This window comes from Pipra filicauda, unplaced genomic scaffold (assembly GCF_003945595.2).
Source record: "Pipra filicauda isolate LSUMZ 115617 unplaced genomic scaffold, ASM394559v2 scaffold49_size4853605_pilon, whole genome shotgun sequence".
Classification (NCBI taxonomy): Eukaryota; Metazoa; Chordata; class Aves; order Passeriformes; family Pipridae; genus Pipra; species Pipra filicauda.
Window position 1 is genome coordinate 2,739,038 of NW_024104642.1, and position 18,169 is coordinate 2,757,206.

Below are 18,169 nucleotides of genomic sequence, written 5' to 3' on the forward strand. Positions count from 1 at the left end.
ATGTAAATAAATAACCTTCCCATTCCCTTTTCACATAACTAACGGAGGCAAGATGCCTGCAGAAACAGGTGAATTGTCCAGTCATCCTGATTCTGACAACATTTCTGTGTTCTTGGACAAAGAATATATGTCACTAATTGGGTTCCCAACCTACTCAAATACACTATGGGTTACAGATACTATTTTGGTAGTGTTTTATAGCTAAGTCACTAGTTAATGATCATTTACAGCTGCAGACCAAGTGGTTACTAAGTAATTAAAGGTGATATGTCCACAATTAGGTTTGGTTCTTTAGGGTTAATGGAATTCTTCCAGCTTGGTTATACTAATTGTATATTAACTTAGTTTGAAATAAAAGGTTATTTTATTACATATTTATTTTGTTGGGGTAAGGTGGGAATTGTGTATATATATAAAGTAAGGCATAAGAATCCTGAGCTAACCTTTTCTGTCTGAACATACACAATTATATTAACTCCATATGCTGTATTTATTGCTCTACTGAACACTTGTTTGATATCGTGGAAATGCTACTCCTGTAAGAGACAGAAATCACTATGCAGCAATTAAAAAGCTCTTGGTGCCTCAAATTTTGAAGAACAGTTTCATTTGATTAATTTTTAAGAGCTTTGTACTGGGTAAATATAAGCTGACTGAAAATCCAGCAGATTCCAATCTATGATAGATAACCTGCCTTGGAAATTGAAGTCACAGCTCTCACAAACTTTACAAGAACCACAGATAACATGTTTATATCAAAAAGCCTCTGGAAACACCTACTGCATTGTTCTTTTTCTTCTCTTCATTCCTCCCCCCCTTTTCTCCTTCTCTCCTCAAGCTGTCTTATGTTCTTAACTCCCTTAAATTTTGAAAATTATTCTATGGTTCCTTCACTTTGACAAGGCACTTTGCCATCTTCAAAGGCTGGCCGGGATTGTCCTTTTCAGAGGTGGTGAGATGTTCTGTGTGATGAGCAAGATTCCTCTTTTGGACTGTTAAATGAACTCTCGATAAACAACTGTACCTTCCCACCTGTTTGTTCTCCACAGCAATACTGACAGTTTTTAGCCCTTTGATACATTAACTTTGTTTTCATTCTGTGATACTGCGACCTGATTTTTTTATAGTGACTCTCTTTATATTACTAAATGATGTTGTTTCATTTCTGTATTAAATAACTGCTCAACCTCCTTTAATACACAGAAAAATGAAATTCTGCATCTGAAATTGCATTGATTTCAGTTTACAAGGAGTTGGGGATAATGGTTGGAATAAAAGAATTTGTATAAAACAATGTAAAGGGACAGTCAGGTTCACCTAGACCACACATGGAATCAGATTGGTGGCTTTTAAAAAACACCCTAAGAGCTCCTGAAATTTTAAACTAAGGATGAGAAGAAAGTTTAGAGTTGTGGTGGAAGAACATGTGTTTGGAATGGCAATAAAGCATTGGGCAAAGTCAGTAAAACTCATTTAGGAAACAGAAATTTAGGAATACAGAATACTGAATGAAATTAATGCACTCTGGGCTAGAGGTTTGGAAATGAGAAGGAATGTCTGGTTTTAAAGGAGGGCCTTTGGTGGTATAGGGCCTACCAGAAATTTGGTGGAAAGAGACTCAGCTGGTAATATAATACAAGAGAAAGAAGTACATAGGAAAGATGGAGTTAGTCTTCTGGTTGGAGCAGCATTGCTGCACACAGAAGAGAGCTTACGGTCCAATAAGCCAGGTTTAACTCTGTCACCAGTGACAGAATCCCTATGTGCTGTTCTTCTTGCCCTAAATAGGAAAAGCATGGCATTAGTACTGTATTCCTGACTGTCTAGCCAAGATGCTGACAGGGGCTGTACATGTATTTCCTTCCACCCCTGGTTTTATTTTGAGTGAGGAATGTGCCTTTAAAACGCCACACAATTACCACTCCTTGGTTCCTGTCACAGAGCTGTCCTAGCCTGAGCCCACTGGGTTGCTCTCAGGTGAAACCAAAGGGGAGGAGGCCCTCCGGAAGTGCACCTGATGTCCCCACTAGCAAAGAGCTGTGCTGTGATGGAGAGCAGAGATCAAGAACCTTGGAACACAGTAAAATGCAAAATATCCACTACTGTGGTGTTTCATTTCAAAAGCCTCGCATAAAACCAGGGAAGCTTGTTAAATTCAGAATGCAAAAAGAAGGGTTAAGTGTTTGCATGCAACATAGAAATTGCTTAAAGATGTGTTAGAGGCTCACAACACATGCACATTGCCTAGCAAAAAAAGAGAACAATTTCAGAAGGCAAACCTCCACTAAATATAGCATGGCTAAACACCAGGAGAAAGGAGTCTGTTTGAAATAAGACCAAAAAACTCCTTTGGTGTCCAGAAGATGAAAATGCAAGTAAAATAACCTCTGTAGCAAGACATGTAAATACACAAAAATGAAGACCAAAAAGAGATTTCAAAGAACAACTTCCTCAAGGCCAAAAGGAAAGAAATAAATGTACAAAAGAATGAGCCCAGGGCTTTTGCAGCAAGGTCATGGTCTCCAGGCCTCAAAACTTTTGGAAGTATGTATGGACAAAAGTTGCAGTTGACAGAGTCTGTGAACATTTCTGGAAGACTTTTGGCAAGGTTCCTCAGAAAAGGCTCTTAAAGAAATTAATCTGCCATGGACTGAGAGGTGAACTTCACACACCAAAAAAACAACTGATTTAAAGAGAAGCAGAGGATGGGAACAAATGGTCAGTTTTTATCATGGAGGGGCAGAGGTCTCTTTGTGCATTCTTCAGGAATTTGTGCTAAGACCAGTACAGTTTAATGTATCCATAAATAACCTAGAAAGGGAAGTGAATAGCAAAACTAATCCTTTACATTGAGGATGTTAATGGTAACAACAGCAAAAATTAAACCTATGAGGTGTTACAGAAAGATTTCATGATACTGAGTGATCCAAGTGAGTAAATGGTAGATGAAATTCAGTGTTGATAAATGCTAAATTTAAATTTAAAAAAATAATCCTAATTTGACAGAGAAATAGGCTCTGATGAGCTCTTGCTACTGAGAAAAGAGGTCTTTGGATTCCTATGGAGCTGTCAGCCAAGTGCTTTGGAGAGGCTTAACAAAAATATATTGAATGTTAAGAATTACAATAGATACCAAATAGACAGAATACACAATAGATAGCAAAGCAGAAACACCACTGTGTGGCACTGTGCAGGGTCCTGGTGGCTTGTGCAATTCTGAGTCCCTAATTGCAAAAGGATTATAGAGGAACTAGAAAAGGCACAGCAGAGATATATGGTTAAAGTTATGAGTTATCCTCTGTATTAAAAATAAGAGAACTACTCAGCCTGGAAAATGAATGACCGAGAAATGTATACGATAGCAAGACCAAATCACAAGTGCCAGGGTGGTGATAATTATGAATGTTGGGTAACTTCCATGACATGGAAAAATGTGTCATTAAAAGAAATAGGCAGCAGTACAAAAGCAGACAAAAGTCTGTTTTAAAATACTTACCTGTGTATTCCAGTACAGTATGGAAGAGAAAAACGCACATAGATTCAGAAATTCAGATAAATGCAGAGATCGAGCAAGTTGTGCTAAGCCCAGTACAGACTTGGGCTTGGAATTTCCCTGAGCTGTCACCCAGCAGGAGCAGACCTTGCTTTTTTTCTCCAGCCACTCACTGTGGGCTTTTATCCTGACTGTGTGTATTGCCCATGTGGGCTTTTGGCAGGACTTAGAGTGTCTGTTCTTATGCAGTCTCAGACAATATGTGAAGCAAATCTAACATGGAAAAGCCTTCCCGTAACACTCCTAACAGTGCAGCTCTTCCAACACCATGCAGGGGCTAGCAGAGCAAATAGCTTCTGAAGAACACTCTTTTTACCTGTGAACATCTTTTGAACTCTTTTTGCTCAGCAAATTCCATTTTATGTGATAGATATACTAGTTAACACATGCAACTGGTGCATATAATTGGTTCTGATAAAAGAAATAACCAGAGCATGTAATTAGGGTTACAAAAGAGGGTGAAAAAAATTAAGATTAAAAATTAATCCTTGGATTTGTGTGTGCCGAGTAGGTATTTGGCAGGCTTAACCACTAACCAAAAATGTCTCCTTCACATTACACTCCAGTGTTAGCGTCATTTGAATGCTCTGACTCTACATAAACAAAAACATAAACCTCTTCAGATACTGAGAAAACACTGCACTTTTTCCAACTGCATAGTAAATAAGGAATTTGCCTACACAAGAATTCTTGAAAGGGTTTCAGCTACCAAAATCACTCAGTTTGTATTGACTGGAAAGATGTAACTTCAAAAGCTTTCACAGACAGGAACCAGCAAAAGGCAGAACTGAGCAGAACTGAACCCTCCTTCTTTTGCCTCTTGTCTCTTTCCCTGGCATCTGCCTGTTTTTGCTAGTTTTGCTAGTTTGTCCTTTTTTATGTTTTAAAAGATGCAAAATAACACCAGTCCTGGCCTTCAAGCAGGTCATATGTGTAGATCTTACACTATTTGCAGTCTGAGCCATCCAATATTATTCAGCTTAAGTGATTGCATTGCTCCTCTTGGCCTCCACAGGAAAAATTAATGTTTAGGGAGAGAATTTTGAAGTGTTTGTTGGTTCCTCCACTTCGGTGAACTGCCTGAGTCTACGCCTGGGCATCCTTCTTTCTATTTTTCTCCTTTTTGTGACATCTCTCCTATTCTTGTCTTTTCCACTAATGAAGTTTAAATTTCTTCTTTAAAAAAAAAAGTACACCTGAAATGTGGTGACACCAGTGTACTTGCATTTTACTTCATTCTCTTTGTATATGCAGAATTTGCCTATTTTTGCATTAAACTTCACAGTAAAGCATATTAAAAAAACCCAGCATACTGATTGATTTCTTAGCATATATGGCATCGTGCATTGCAGACACATGCTTTTTTTGCTCTCTGCTGGTGACTCTGAAAACACAGTGTTAGATGTAACAGGCACTAGGGTGTTTGTTCTCTGAGGAAGCAGTTGATTATGACTGGGTAGCACGTGTTTTGTTTGGGGTTTTGACGTGTTTTTGTGTGGCACTGGTTCACGTAAAGCATGTGCAGAAAATCTTGCAACAGGAAGACCCAATTTAGCAAAGCATTTCCACTGAAAGGACCAATTTCTAGCTAGCATTCATTTCAGTGTGCACTTAGTGCTGGATGTAAGCTGGAACATAAATACTTTAACTGGGACTATGGAAAAATTTAACTTTTGGTTGTTTTAAAAGGCTACTTTTTGCTTTAATTATTGTCTTTTAAATATTAATAATATTAATCAATTTTGAATTAAATTCTTGATAAGATTTTACTTTCAGATTTGCTCAGGAACTCATCTGTCAATTTCTTTCATTTCCTGTCCCAGGAAATGAAGAGACGACGTATAGCCAAACCATTTTCAATGGAAAAGTTGCTTTATCAGATTGCAACGGCAGAAGCAAAAAAAGAAAACGGACCGACTCTGAGTACAATATCATCACTTCTTGGAGAGCTCAGGTAACGAATTGGGGGCCTATTGTACCTATTTGTTTTCCTTGACAGACTCCAGAGGTGGATGACGTAAGTAACCCTTTCAGACATGTCTTGCCCCTACTTAACCAAGCAAAAGCCCAGCAAACATATTTGAAGACAACCACACATGGAAGAAGCAGTTTCCTTGGCTGTAGCTGATGTGAGATTGCCCATGGTTACAATGTCTTACTCTTAAGAATTCCCTACTTTGGGCACCATCAAAGAATTAAAGCTACAGTTTACATTAGGTTTTTATTTTGCTAATTCTTGGTGCTGAGAGTCAAGATTTCCCGATGCATTATGTGAACTACCTGGTGCCAAGTGGTTAAACATCTTTCTTGAGTTTTTCAACCTCTTGGCATCAGTAGCCACTGTCAAGCCATGTCTGTAGTGGGTTTTGCACCAGGAACCCTTGTCTTCAGCATCAAGATTGTTATATTACAGTTGTAGAAGGTACTTTGTATACAGAAAGTTGTCTTGATTTAAAAGTGAATAAGTGAGCAGCTTATGCATGCATGCTAACGCATCTTGCATTAGAACTTGAACGTTTTAAATAAAAAATTCACGCTCCTTTTTCTCTCCAGTATTAAGGAAACATGTTTAGGGTTTCTCTTAAGATAGGTGAGAAAAGAAAATATAATGTTGCCTGGCTTCCTGTGTAATGATCTTCTCTTTTGTTCCCTACCATGTAGTTGCTACCTATCTTTCAAGTTTGTGACAACTGATACTCGAGATGTCAAGAAAGTTTTGATGAATGGAGTCTACAAACTGTATTTAACTAAATAGCATGTTCATTTGGAAAATTTCCAGTGACATATTGAAGGGGAAAACAGCACATGTGTTGTTTTAGTGTTCAGAAAGAAATGCAAAGAGGTGTGCTGACTGCTTTACCTTCAGCTGGTTCCCCTGTGGGAATAATCACGCTCAAGTGCCTTTTTTTTTCCCCCTTGAAGAGAAAAAGTCTGCAAGTGCAAAAGGCGAAAGAGAAATGTTGGTGCTTGCTCCTAGACCATCACATCGACCTCTATCAGAGTGGTTCTCAAACTTGTTCTAATGCATAGGTTGGAATTCACTGGAGGATATCAGTCTTTCCTGTGGCTCCTTATATGAAACAAAATCCCAAACAAAATCTGAAAAAAACCAACTCCATACTAAGTGGAACACTGTACCATATTTTTTTCCTTTACTTTGTTTTGTTTGTTTGTTATGTGTCTTTTGCTGCCTCCTCTCCTGATCTGCCTTGGTTGCTCAGTTTGCCCGTGCCATTTGCTTAGCTTGGCTCTCCACCCATATTCAGCTGTGTCTGGTGGTGCGCTTTTTTATTCTCCCCTTCCATCTGCTCAGCTCACTCCACACTTGCTGTCTTCCAGTCAGCTCCAACCCAACCTGCTCTCCTACTGCTTTAGAGTTCAGCATAGGAGATATTGTCCGCCTTACAGACGCTGTGGGTGAAGGGCGGCTGGAGGGCTTGGTTGTTATTCTTGATTGACATCTCCTTCTTTTTCCCCTGGGTGTACAGCAAGATCTTCGTCTTTTGGCACAATCACTTGCCCTGCTCCCCCTTTCCTGCCTGAAGCACCTCATGGCAGCAGGTCCTTGGTTCATCTCTGCCTCCTGATGAACGTGGCTGTTACTCCTGACAGCAACGGCTCCTCTTCCTCAAGGTGGCTTTTGGCAACTTCAGGAATGACAGTCATGTTAGCCACAGCTCCCGACTCTCCACATGGCCCTGAGCAACCATCAACCTCCAGGAAGTACTCGGCAGTCCCCAGTTCTCTGTGGAGCAGTTTGAGAACCATTGGCTTGATACGGTGGTCGCTGTTAAAATCAGGCAGCGCTTCTGTGGTGCTGGCTGTCTCTCGCCATGCTTAGGGAATGGCACCAACCTCCGACAACACTCAGGGCTGTGCTGTGTGGAGCTAAGGTTTCAGTGATGATGGTGGTAAAAGGGTGATCGTATGTGGCTTTGTTGGTGGCATGAGGTGATGCCAGCGTCTAATTGCACACACCATTCACAGGGACACGGAGCTGAGGCAGCGGCGGCAGCTGTACGAGGCGGGTCTCCACTCTTCAGCGCGCTACGGCAGCCATGACAGCAGCAGCACAGGGATGGATGGAAAGAAAAAGCCTCGAAAGTGGTTGCAGTTAGAAACGTCAGAGAGGAGATGCCAGATTTGTCAGCACCTGTGCTATCTTTCCATGGTGGGTAAAGTCCTCTGCTGCCACTGGGGTCCTGTCCCCCTGTTCTAAAATTCTGTTGAACTATAAGCATTTGAGAGGCAGCACATGACCACAGAGTCATCTCATGCACTCCTTGCAAGACACAGAGATGTTGATTTAGTTGTGCCAGAACATTTATCACCTTGGCCAATGGTGACAGAAGACAAGAGTTAGTGTCAGCTAACTTCTCTCCCCTGTCAGGAAGGGATAAACCAGTCACTCAGCCACTCTTGAACACCTGTGAGCGTGTTTGCATTGCACTAGGAGGGGGTAACAGAGATACCTGCAGGTTGCCAGTAGTAGTAAGTCATGGCAGAACAGGTCTCAGGATGAGCTGGCAGCTCAAATACATGTCCCGAGTCTCAAACATGCAGCTACAGCCCATGCTGCGACAATTTCCCTGCAAGCCAAATTGCAGGGTAGATGTATCCCATCTGTCAAGCTGTTTGCCAAACTGTCTGTTCAAAACCAGCAGTCACGCCCATAAACTTTCTCTCTCTTTTTAGAAGTAATTGCCTACTGGCTTTTGAAGGTGTGCTAACCACTATGGTGACATTTCAGTGTTTTTAGCTGTATGCAGAACACCTACAAACACAGCAATTTCATTAAAAATACCAAAAGCCCCTCCCACAACCTTATGTACCATTTAATTCCAAGAACAGATATTTAAATAAACATAATACAGTGCATTGGAGCCCATATTTAGGCCCTTCCCCTCCCCTCCTGTCTTTCGGCAGTTTTTTTGGTTATAGATGTTAGGCTTTTAATGGAAATGGAATATAACTGTAAATGATCAGATGTAGCCATTTCCCTCCCTAGGATAGAATATGCTGTCTTTATACATGCCTTTACACCACTGTTGAAGCAGCACTAGTTTGAAGTAACTTGAAAATGAGTTTGTTAAAAAAAAAACAAACACAAAACAAAGCACCAGCCAGAACCTCTTAATTCTGGTCCATTTGCTCTGGAGTAAGTGTAATCGTGGGAGGGATTTTTCTTTGTCACTCTTTAACAGTAGTTGGGAACAAAAAATCAAGTTGGTTGTTAAATTCCAAGCTGAGTGTGCAGGCTTGGCAGGCAGCCAGCCAAGCAAATATGACCTCTGCCGAACAAGACAGTAGCTGAGGAATCCTGTGGTTAAGCTGATTTTATCCTTATTCAAGACAGCATTTTAAGTAATGGGAAACTACTCCTTTCAGGAGATCTTTAGATGACATAGAAGATGCCAATAAATGCATATGCCATTTGGATTTAGCCTTCATTACTGTTGGTGTTTTGTTTTGTTTTTTTCCAAATTACATATACTTGCCAACATTAGCAGTTAAAAAGGGATATGTTCTTTCTTCTTACTACACATTCTGAATCATTTCACAATGTGTAATGTTTATGGCTCCTTCCACTAGCTTGCAGTAAAATCCAGGTTTAGTCATTCAGACAGTAGTTCAATACTGTGTGCATAACACGGCTACAATTTGGAGCTTACTGCACTTCTTACCCCCACTTCTGCTCTTTTATACAGGTTGTACAGGAGAATGAAAATGTTGTCTTCTGCTTGGAGTGTGCCCTGCGGCACGTGGAAAAACAGAAGTCTTGTCGGGGACTGAAAATGATGTACCGTTACGATGAGGTCTGTACTGACACAGCTGTGTGATGCTGGGGGGCTTTGATACCCAAAACTTAGGGGTAGGCTTAACTCTGCCTTTTTCCTACCAAGACCTCAGGAAACTGGTCTTGGGTTTGTTGTTATTTGGGGGTTTTTTTCGGTGTGCAAAGAAGGCATTTTATTATGATCTAAGTAAAAGAAATAGAGGGAAACAAAATGACCAAAAGGAAACCTGAAGCATAAACTGCATGAATATGTGTTACAGAAGAGAGGAGCCATTTAATGCTTTGGTATGCTGTCAAACCTGAGGCTTTGCTTTAACTGGTAACTTCTGTACTTTAGGATACCTTCTCTCTGTTGGTAACTGAAAGTTCAGCTGACTTATTCCAGTCCAGCCTGAACATTCTTTAAGGCAGACGTGCAGAGCACATGTAGATGAGAGGTCCAGTTAATGGCTCCAAGCACATGTGATGATGGATAATCACAGAACTCAAGTTGGTGATTTAGGACTGTGCCTGGGTTCTGGGCTAATGCTACGTGTCTCCACCTGTCCAGCTGGCTCCATTTCTCCTTTGGGTATGAGAGGATGAGGGCAGAATAGAGAGTGGGGCGCAATTTACCATTAGCCTGAAAGGTAAATAGCGAAGCAGTGGGAAAAATTACAAAATCAGCTTTTGGGGAGCAGCACTTGGTACAAGCAGCTTTTTGAGATAGGCTTCTCAGCAGTTTTTGAGCACTGTATCTCTGTTCTTTTTAAGTGACTGAAGAGCAGTTGCTAATTTGTGTTTTGTTTTTCCTACTTCCGGAACAGGAACAAATAATCAGTCTTGTCAATCAAATCTGTGGAAAAGTATCTGGTAAAAATGGCAGCATTGAGAACTGTATCAGCAAGCCTACACCAAAAAGAGGACCTCGTAAGAGAGCGACAGTTGACGTGCCATCATCTAGGCTTTCATCCTCCAGTTCATCCAAAAGTGCTTCAAGTTAATCCTGAAGATGCCAACACTCTCATTTTGTCAATTTATATATATTTTTTGTAATTATTATACCATAGTTTGGAGTACTTGCTGTAGAATACAAGCTGTCTTTGCACTAGCTCTAAAGAAGATTTTCTTCTGGTTTTAGAGAACTAATTTTGTTTTAGCATTAAACTGTTGAATTTTTTTTTTTTTTGTACTTAGAATAGATAGATACAGCAGTCTGATTTTTTTAAACTGCCGTATGTTCACTGTTTTAAAACCGGCAAGGGGCTGATAAAATATTAATTTGTATTGTCCCTATGGCTGAAAAAAATAAAAAGCCTTTTTGGTAACTGTGAAAAAAGGCTTTTAACCCATTTTTTGGATAGGTTAAAGTTTGATGTGTTTTATAATTTGTTCTCCAGTCATGTGAGCAGATTTTTCTAGAGAGAAAAGGGATAGGAGACAAAAACTTGAAAGAAATTGCTTTACTTTGGCTGTCTTTTATTCTGTCACAGCAAGATGAGTTTTGTAATTTTTTAAATTGGTGAATACACACTTTCTTTGGGAGGTTATGGCAGCTGAAGATGGACTTTGTTTCCTAACTGTAGGCAAAAGGAGGAGATTTGGAGTATGTTCTCTTTTACCAGCACATCACTATGCATCTGTTTTGAGGGGAAAAAATAAAAAATTAAAAAAAAAAAAATAAAGAGGAAAAAAAGACTGCCTGCCTTGAGGAGTCATGTGAGGGAAAACTGTGCCTGATTTCATTAGGAAATCCATTCTGTTATTTTTTGGTGCTGTTGGCTACTTTATCAAAAACCCTTCAATAGCATCCTTTAAAAAGAAAAAAAAAAGAAAAAAAAAGAAAAAAGTGATTGAAGCCATAAGTGCTTCTTTTGTCATAGACGTGCAATCTTTCTAACATTCCATTTCCATTCCACTGCTGTTTTTCACACCTTTACACAGTCAAGCATTAATTTTTGTTTTGAATTTGTTTCATTATATGATTCACATTTAGAGCCACTAGCAGGTCTGCATATTTCTTTTGAATGTGAAAATGCATTTGCTTTCATCTTGTCTATTTTTTCTCTTCATGTTGTAACAAAAAAAAAAAATCACACCTTTTGTACATATGCCTGTAAATTTTTTTAAATACTTGAGCCTTTTCTTGGGGTGGGGGGAGGGATGGCAAAGAGACAAGATGAAGAAAAGCCTTACGTTTCACTTTCTTCATCGGTTGGATTGGATGCTTACAGGGTTTTTCTTGTAACATTTATAAGTGCTGCTTACATCACTGAACAACAACAAAAAATAATAATGGAGTAGCTGTTGCCCTTTTCTGGTTGTGTGTACAGTATGTGTGGAATAAAAAAGGGAAAATGTTTTCACAAACTGTTTTGTTTCGTAATTGAATTCAACAATACCGTAGCTACCCATATTGCACTGAGCTTGCCAGTGGTGACTGTCAGGAAAGTCCTATAATACAATTTGTTGGTTGTTGTTGCAGAAGACTGAACTGTTTTGGAATATTTAACAATAACATAAACAGAGTCAAGTGTTTTCAAATGTGGTTGTCTGGTTTTTATGGCCTTGCTGTGTACTTTTCCCTCTTGACAGTAAACTTCTGACTATGGCTTACAGTTTGACATTTAATTTATTAGCGCTGCTCTGCTCTCTTTCCTTGTAAGGAAAGACTTCATGTTGTTTATTGCCAGTTTTTTGTTTACTTTCCAGGTTTGTACTACAAGGTTTAATAAAAAAACCAAAACTTTTTTGGACATTTTGTCTGTCTTCTGGAAAGCGAGAGAGTAAAGGAAGCTCCTTCAAGAAAAGTTTCTTTCAACAGATGCGTTGCTGAATAGTAAATCTCTTATTGTAGGGACTGAGCTTCTAGCCTTCATTTCCCAGACAGGAGTCAGGAAATACTTTGTCAGCTAACAGTGAATCCTTAAGGAAACTGGCCACTTCCCAGCTGGCGAGCAGCAGGAGATGCCTCATTCCCTCAGTTTGTCAGGGCAAGTCTTTGGAAGGGATCTACATCACAGCTCATCCTTTTACTTACGCTGTTTCTGATTACATTCCTTCCCTCCGTGCATGAAGAGCAGGAGCCAGGAGCCTTCTCAAAGGAGAGCACATCCCTGCAAATAGAGCATGAGACTTGACAAGCAACAGGTGTTAGACATGTTCAGACCTCGAGTTTAGAGAGAAAAATGACTGCAGAAAAAATGGCAATAAGATGATGCCTATAGGTCCTAAGGTTTATAAAATATATGCACTTATTTTATAATTAATTCAGGTTTATTTCCCTTGCACTGCTGGCCTGCATCAGTGTAGTCAAACAGATGTTACCATGGAAAAGCACATTACACTGGTGCTCCTAATAACCATTTTTTTCTGAATTAGGCTCCTCTGTTCACTGTCATGGATAAAATACTTGGGTAGTCAAGTAAAAGACAGGGTTGGGATAGAAATACTTTATTTTATCTCGAAAGAGGAGTTTACACAATGCTAAGATACCTGCTCCACAAGGAGTGTAACATTTCAATACGCATCTCTCCTCCTTTTCAGGTTCTTATTTTTTCCTTAACACCTACAATAACTAAGTTGGTCCTGAATAGGAAGTGTGAGAACAGTAAACACTGCTGCATTCGTAGACAAAGGCAGGAGGCAGACAGTAGGTAGTAAAGAGTAGAAAATAACTTTTCATTTTGGTTTGGATCCTAAATCTTCAGTTGCAGCAGCTGAAAACATGCAAGGAACAATTTGGGTTCAGTATTACACATCAACTCTTAAGTATTTCCAATCAGCCATTTAAAGGTTAGTGGTCAAAGTAACTTCTATCTTTCCCCTTTAATTCTCTTATACATAGTATATACAACAGTTTTACTGCTCCCCTGAGCCCCAAGACTACTGTTAAAGTGTGTGTGCTTTAGGCATATTTTTTTTCTTTAAAAACCAACCTCCATATGACTGGCAATTTGTAAAAAGGCAGTATTACTAAGTAAAAAGATCTGGCTGTTATGCTTGGTTAGCAAATTGTTACACAGGCAAGCTCTTCATTCACTTGTTCATTCATTCAGAAGTCATTCTTAAAGGATATGGTTTTAAGATTCAAATAGTTTGAGAGTCACTTTCATCACTAGCATCTGAAGCACACTTTCTTTCAGTTACAGCAGCAAGGGCAGTGTCCACTTGAACTTCCTCTTCGTCAGACTGAACAACTGGAGACTCTCCTTCACTTGCATCTTGGCTGGCAGAATCAGTGCAGGTTGATGACAGTGAAGACAGTTTTTGTCGTAACTCAGACTGGCTCGGGACCTGAAGACTTATCTCATTCACGTAGGTGTTGGTGTCAGGCCCTTATAGTTGGAAAAAGAACAACAAAAAAAAAAAATCAAGCTTTGGCTTGTCAAGGGAATTGGTAAGTCAGTACATTAACATTAGCTTAGCATTGGTTAGTGAGTCACATTCAGGCTGTTTTCCTCCTTTTACAAAACACCATTAAAAATCCCTACAAAACACAAAGCTGCTTTTGGCTTTTCTGAAACAGATCTCTCATACAAGCCACAGGCTGGTTTTAATCTGTTTCTGATGGTGCATATGGCTCTCACTCATTCTAGAATCGCTAATGCTTGAGATAAATAAGGTAAGATGGCAGGAGCATTAAGTCCTGACTGTTAAGAGACATAGCTGATGCCCTGTTTGCCTGTTAGCAAAGACCACTTAATCCTCCTAACTGACTTTAATAAACGTCCACTCAGACGTCAGCATGTGCTGAGAATCGTCACCAAGAGGAAAATCCTCCCAACAAACTGTCCAACACAAACCCTGAGGAAATAAAAAAGCCAAACCAAAACAACTAGAAGACAGGCACTAATAGTCATCTCCAGTTTTGACTAAAAATGAAGATGCAAAAGCAAAACAAATTCTTGCCCTCGGCATGAAAACATTCCTCTGGTACAGCTGTACCATAGCTCAAGTCCACAGGAATGGGATTTTAAGACGATGCTTCCTCGATATCCTGTGCAAAAAAGACTTCTAAGCAAGTTCAGTTTAACAGTGTTTGCTTGCAGTTTGAGAGTTCAAGTTTCAAAATTAGATTCTCTTCCCTGGACAGTTCTTGACAGTCAGAAGTTAAAATGAGGCAACATGTAAACACTGTCTATGTGCTCTGCCAAATAAAGCCCTTTTTTCCTTCTCTACTATACAAGTGCTTCTCCATAGTCAGCTCACCTGCCTTCAGCACCGAGTAACTTTAGTGAGAAAATACTCTTAAAAATCCTGTGGGATTTTGTTTTAAAATTGTTTCAGAAGGGTCAGATGGATATGAGCTGATCACTACACCTTAGCTCTGCTGAGGCTATTGGCAGAGCAGTTCAAACTACACTGCCCTATGACTGGTCCCCATAGTCTTACCAAGTACCAAGTTAAATTTTAACAAGGAAAAAGTCACAACAGCATCTGGAGGTAAGAGAAGCTTCTTGTACTAAATACTGTTGCTCTGGCACATTTCCTAACTAGCTGCAATCTTAAATTCTGGTCCTAAACTTGGACAACAACTTCATGTGACATTTTAGTAGCTTCTCTGGGACCCAGGAACTCTATGGGGAAACATGTCCTTGGCAGGACTCCAATTCCAACACAAGTTAATAAACAACTGGTACATTCACAATTTTGACAGCTGACCAACCTGCCTGGGCAGAGAACATCCTGGCTGTGTCACCCCAGGATGTCTGGTAGGTCTCCACTGAGTTGCTTCTTGAGGCAGTACATGAATTTATATTGACTGCAAGTGATATTAGGAATCATGAGGCATCACTAGAAATTTTAGAGACACCTGCTTTTATGTTGTGTACACCAGCATGCATTTACACAACACACAGAGGAGAAGTTTTCAGAAGGGACAGAGCTAAGTAAATTTTTCAGTTCAATTTACTATCATGAAATGTTGAAAAACCAATGCCCATAAGCTGGCAATGTTTATAGCAAGAAAAATTTGAAAACATTTCAATGTCTTGAGCTGATTCTCATTTTTACCTGTTACTGAAATAACTTACCTGCATTCTGTGGTGTTCAGCACAATTGTGAAATATATTGCTTGCCCTGACCACCCATTTCTCCACTGACAGCAAAATGAAGAGTTACCTTTAAGTCATCTCATTTTTCTGAGAATTAAGACTATTGCATATTTAGTTTGATACTAGGGGGCCAGGTTCCAAGCACAAAAATCCCTTATTCAGAGGGAAATGAATCATCTGGAACCACAACAGCAAGGTTCACAAGACTGTTACACTGCAGTAGGAATAGCTGTCAAGGAGTAAGTCTCGCTGCAAGTCCAGCCAACCTCTGCAGTAGAGCTGCAGTGCTGGAACATCACAGCACGGGTACGTTATATTAGTGTATGTGCATATATATACGCTAACTGTACATACACGCTGTAACACATTACAGCACAAAATAAATCACACAGGTTTTTTTCAAAGGCTAATAAATTTTACATCTATTTAGGAGAAAAAAAACCTCCACAACCAAACCCACCTAGTAGTTTCTGCACTTCCTTAGATCATCCAGTTAGACTGTTTGCTGTTAAGACATAAAGCTTCTTGGTCCAACATCTGCCAAAGACCCAGCAAACGGAAAACAGTCCTAGATTCTATAATTACTGGCATGCTCAAATGATGATCAACTTTAATAATGCACAAATTGGATGCCTATCCAAAACCAGCAACCTGAATTCAGTTTTTGCAATGAAACACAAAAACCTTCAGTAGTCAATTGTGCCTTGACTACTTATTGTAAGCTTTTCACATTCACAGCAGGTGTTAATCACCCGTACATAGGGAGTATTATAAGTAGTTTTATAAAAATATTTCAATCTGTATTTTCAGAAGAAATCAAAAGTACCTTTAAAGGAGCTTCATCATCTCCCCCAGCAAAAATCGTTTTGGCTCTTCTGAGAAAAGGCATTTTAGTACAGAAGTTTTTGACTGAGAAAACATACTTCCCTGGTAGTTAAAAGATCCAGTACCCAGACACTAATTCCCTACCTTTATGCAGATCCCTCATCGTGCTGCAGCTTGGCAGAACTCAAATATGGTTTTGTTCCTCAGAATATATAAACAAAATTTTGGATTAACATAATCCAATTTAACTAACATTACTAGCAGAAGGAAGGCTACATGAAGGAGCTGCGCTATCAGAATCACTATTCAGAAGCTTCTAGTACACTGTTATGTTTTGTGTGTGTGTGTGTGTGTGTGTGTATGTGAACTGCTGGGTTGAGCCACTTCTCTGAGTATCTCTCACTGAAGATCTTACAGTATACAGCTGGTCCAAATTTACCAAGCAACATTCTGGACTTTCCGTTGATGTTTGTTAAAAGGTCCTCTGTTAATCCTATACTGAGAAAAATGCACCTTAAAACCGTGTGTAACATATCACCCATCCATACTGTGATGAATACAGCAGGAAGCTGTAGTAACTAGATGAAAAAACAGACAGTCCAGAAATATCACGTAGTTTTGCATCAAGCTCCCTTGTACAGGAACTAAATGTTAATGTTTTGAAAAGCACTGATAAAGAATATTCCATCTACATAAAGCGTAATGTTTTATGAGATAACATCATCCATTACAAATGAGAGCAATTCTGGTGATTTATCACTGTGTCTCGAAGCACGATGTCATTACTAATACCATACCCAGCATGGGAGAAAGCATATTATTGTCTTCGCCTCCTGAGTTTAAAAAGACATCAAGTGCTTCTTGGTCAGACATGTCCATTAGGTCCATCTGTTCCAGCATGTCGACATTCACTTCCATGGAAGACATACTTCCAATCGGTTCTGCAGTAAAAACAGTGCAATGAGCAAACTGACAATCAGTTACATGATGTTATCACATACCAAGGCTTCAATAGCTGCTATTATTGTGTGCATTAGCAATAATTAAACTAGGAAAGGAAGGAACACACCCAGAGAAGCTGCTCAGCAGCAATTTCAGCCCAAATCCAAGAGCACTCTGTGCAACTTTGTTGTGAAACTAACATCCATTACTGTTTTTGTAAAACCAAACATTTTTAGAAACAATATTTATAGCAATAGCATTGTCAGAAATATGATAGGATGGGGCTCAGGGGCGAAGGTTGAAACTTTCCATTTTGGAACACTCCAATTCTCTCAATTAAAAGTCTTTTTAGAGAAAAACACATTTAAGCACACAGTCGCTAAATGTCAATATACGAGGGATGTGGAAATTCAGAAATAAGGATTAATGTTAACAGAGAGCAGCCATTCTTCCTCTCAGCTAATCTAGGAAATGGCAGTAGTATGCAAAACCTAGGCTCATGCCCAGCATGGGGATTGCACATTATTAATTACTCAAGCAAATCACTTATTACTGTCAATATAATACTGACAATTTGCAAGGGAATTAAAAACTTGGATAAGCATCTTCTTCCTTGAACAACAAAACATGCAAACACAAAACAACTAAGTTCAGGGGTGCCCAGATTTAAGTCTAGTTGCTGCATGTGTAACATCAAATATTAAAATGAGCAGTTTATTGGTTTATGTAAACTTAAAATTACACTCTTAAAAGCATCCATAGGTGAACTGAGATGAAATCCTTCTATTTGATTGGGTTTTTTCCAAATATATTATAGCTCTGTAGTTTTACACATTCTGAAAGACCAAATCTTTCATTAAAACAGTTTCTTTGATACACATGTGTTCCACATTATACTAAAAAGCTGTAGTTTCAAATGTTAGGTAGCCTAACACTCAAACCTAGCTGTGTGTCCAGTACTAGCCCATGACAACATCCACTTTTAGTCTAATGGACTGTATATTACAGAAAGCAGAA

The 18,169-nt window shown here is 39.4% G+C and overlaps 2 protein-coding genes across 4 annotated transcripts in view; one reads left to right on the top strand and one right to left on the bottom strand.

Moving 5' to 3' along the window:
* Positions 1-12,085, top strand: part of JARID2 (jumonji and AT-rich interaction domain containing 2) — a 215,648-nt gene extending 203,563 nt beyond the window's left edge. For both annotated transcript variants that reach the window (XM_027745086.2, XM_039386682.1), the window contains exons 15-18: positions 5,377-5,507; positions 7,541-7,724; positions 9,262-9,369; positions 10,157-12,085. In XM_027745086.2, coding sequence (XP_027600887.1) covers positions 5,377-5,507; positions 7,541-7,724; positions 9,262-9,369; positions 10,157-10,333 — 600 coding nt within the window. In that variant the 3' untranslated portion in view covers positions 10,334-12,085. The remainder of the gene's footprint in view (positions 1-5,376; positions 5,508-7,540; positions 7,725-9,261; positions 9,370-10,156) is intronic.
* DTNBP1 (dystrobrevin binding protein 1) overlaps positions 10,788-18,169 on the bottom strand; it is a 71,031-nt gene continuing 63,649 nt past the window's right edge. For both annotated transcript variants that reach the window (XM_027745092.2, XM_027745091.2), the window contains 2 exons: positions 17,008-17,151; positions 10,788-13,666 (listed from right to left, as the gene is read on the bottom strand). In XM_027745092.2, coding sequence (XP_027600893.1) covers positions 13,419-13,666; positions 17,008-17,151 — 392 coding nt within the window. In that variant the 3' untranslated portion in view covers positions 10,788-13,418. The remainder of the gene's footprint in view (positions 13,667-17,007; positions 17,152-18,169) is intronic.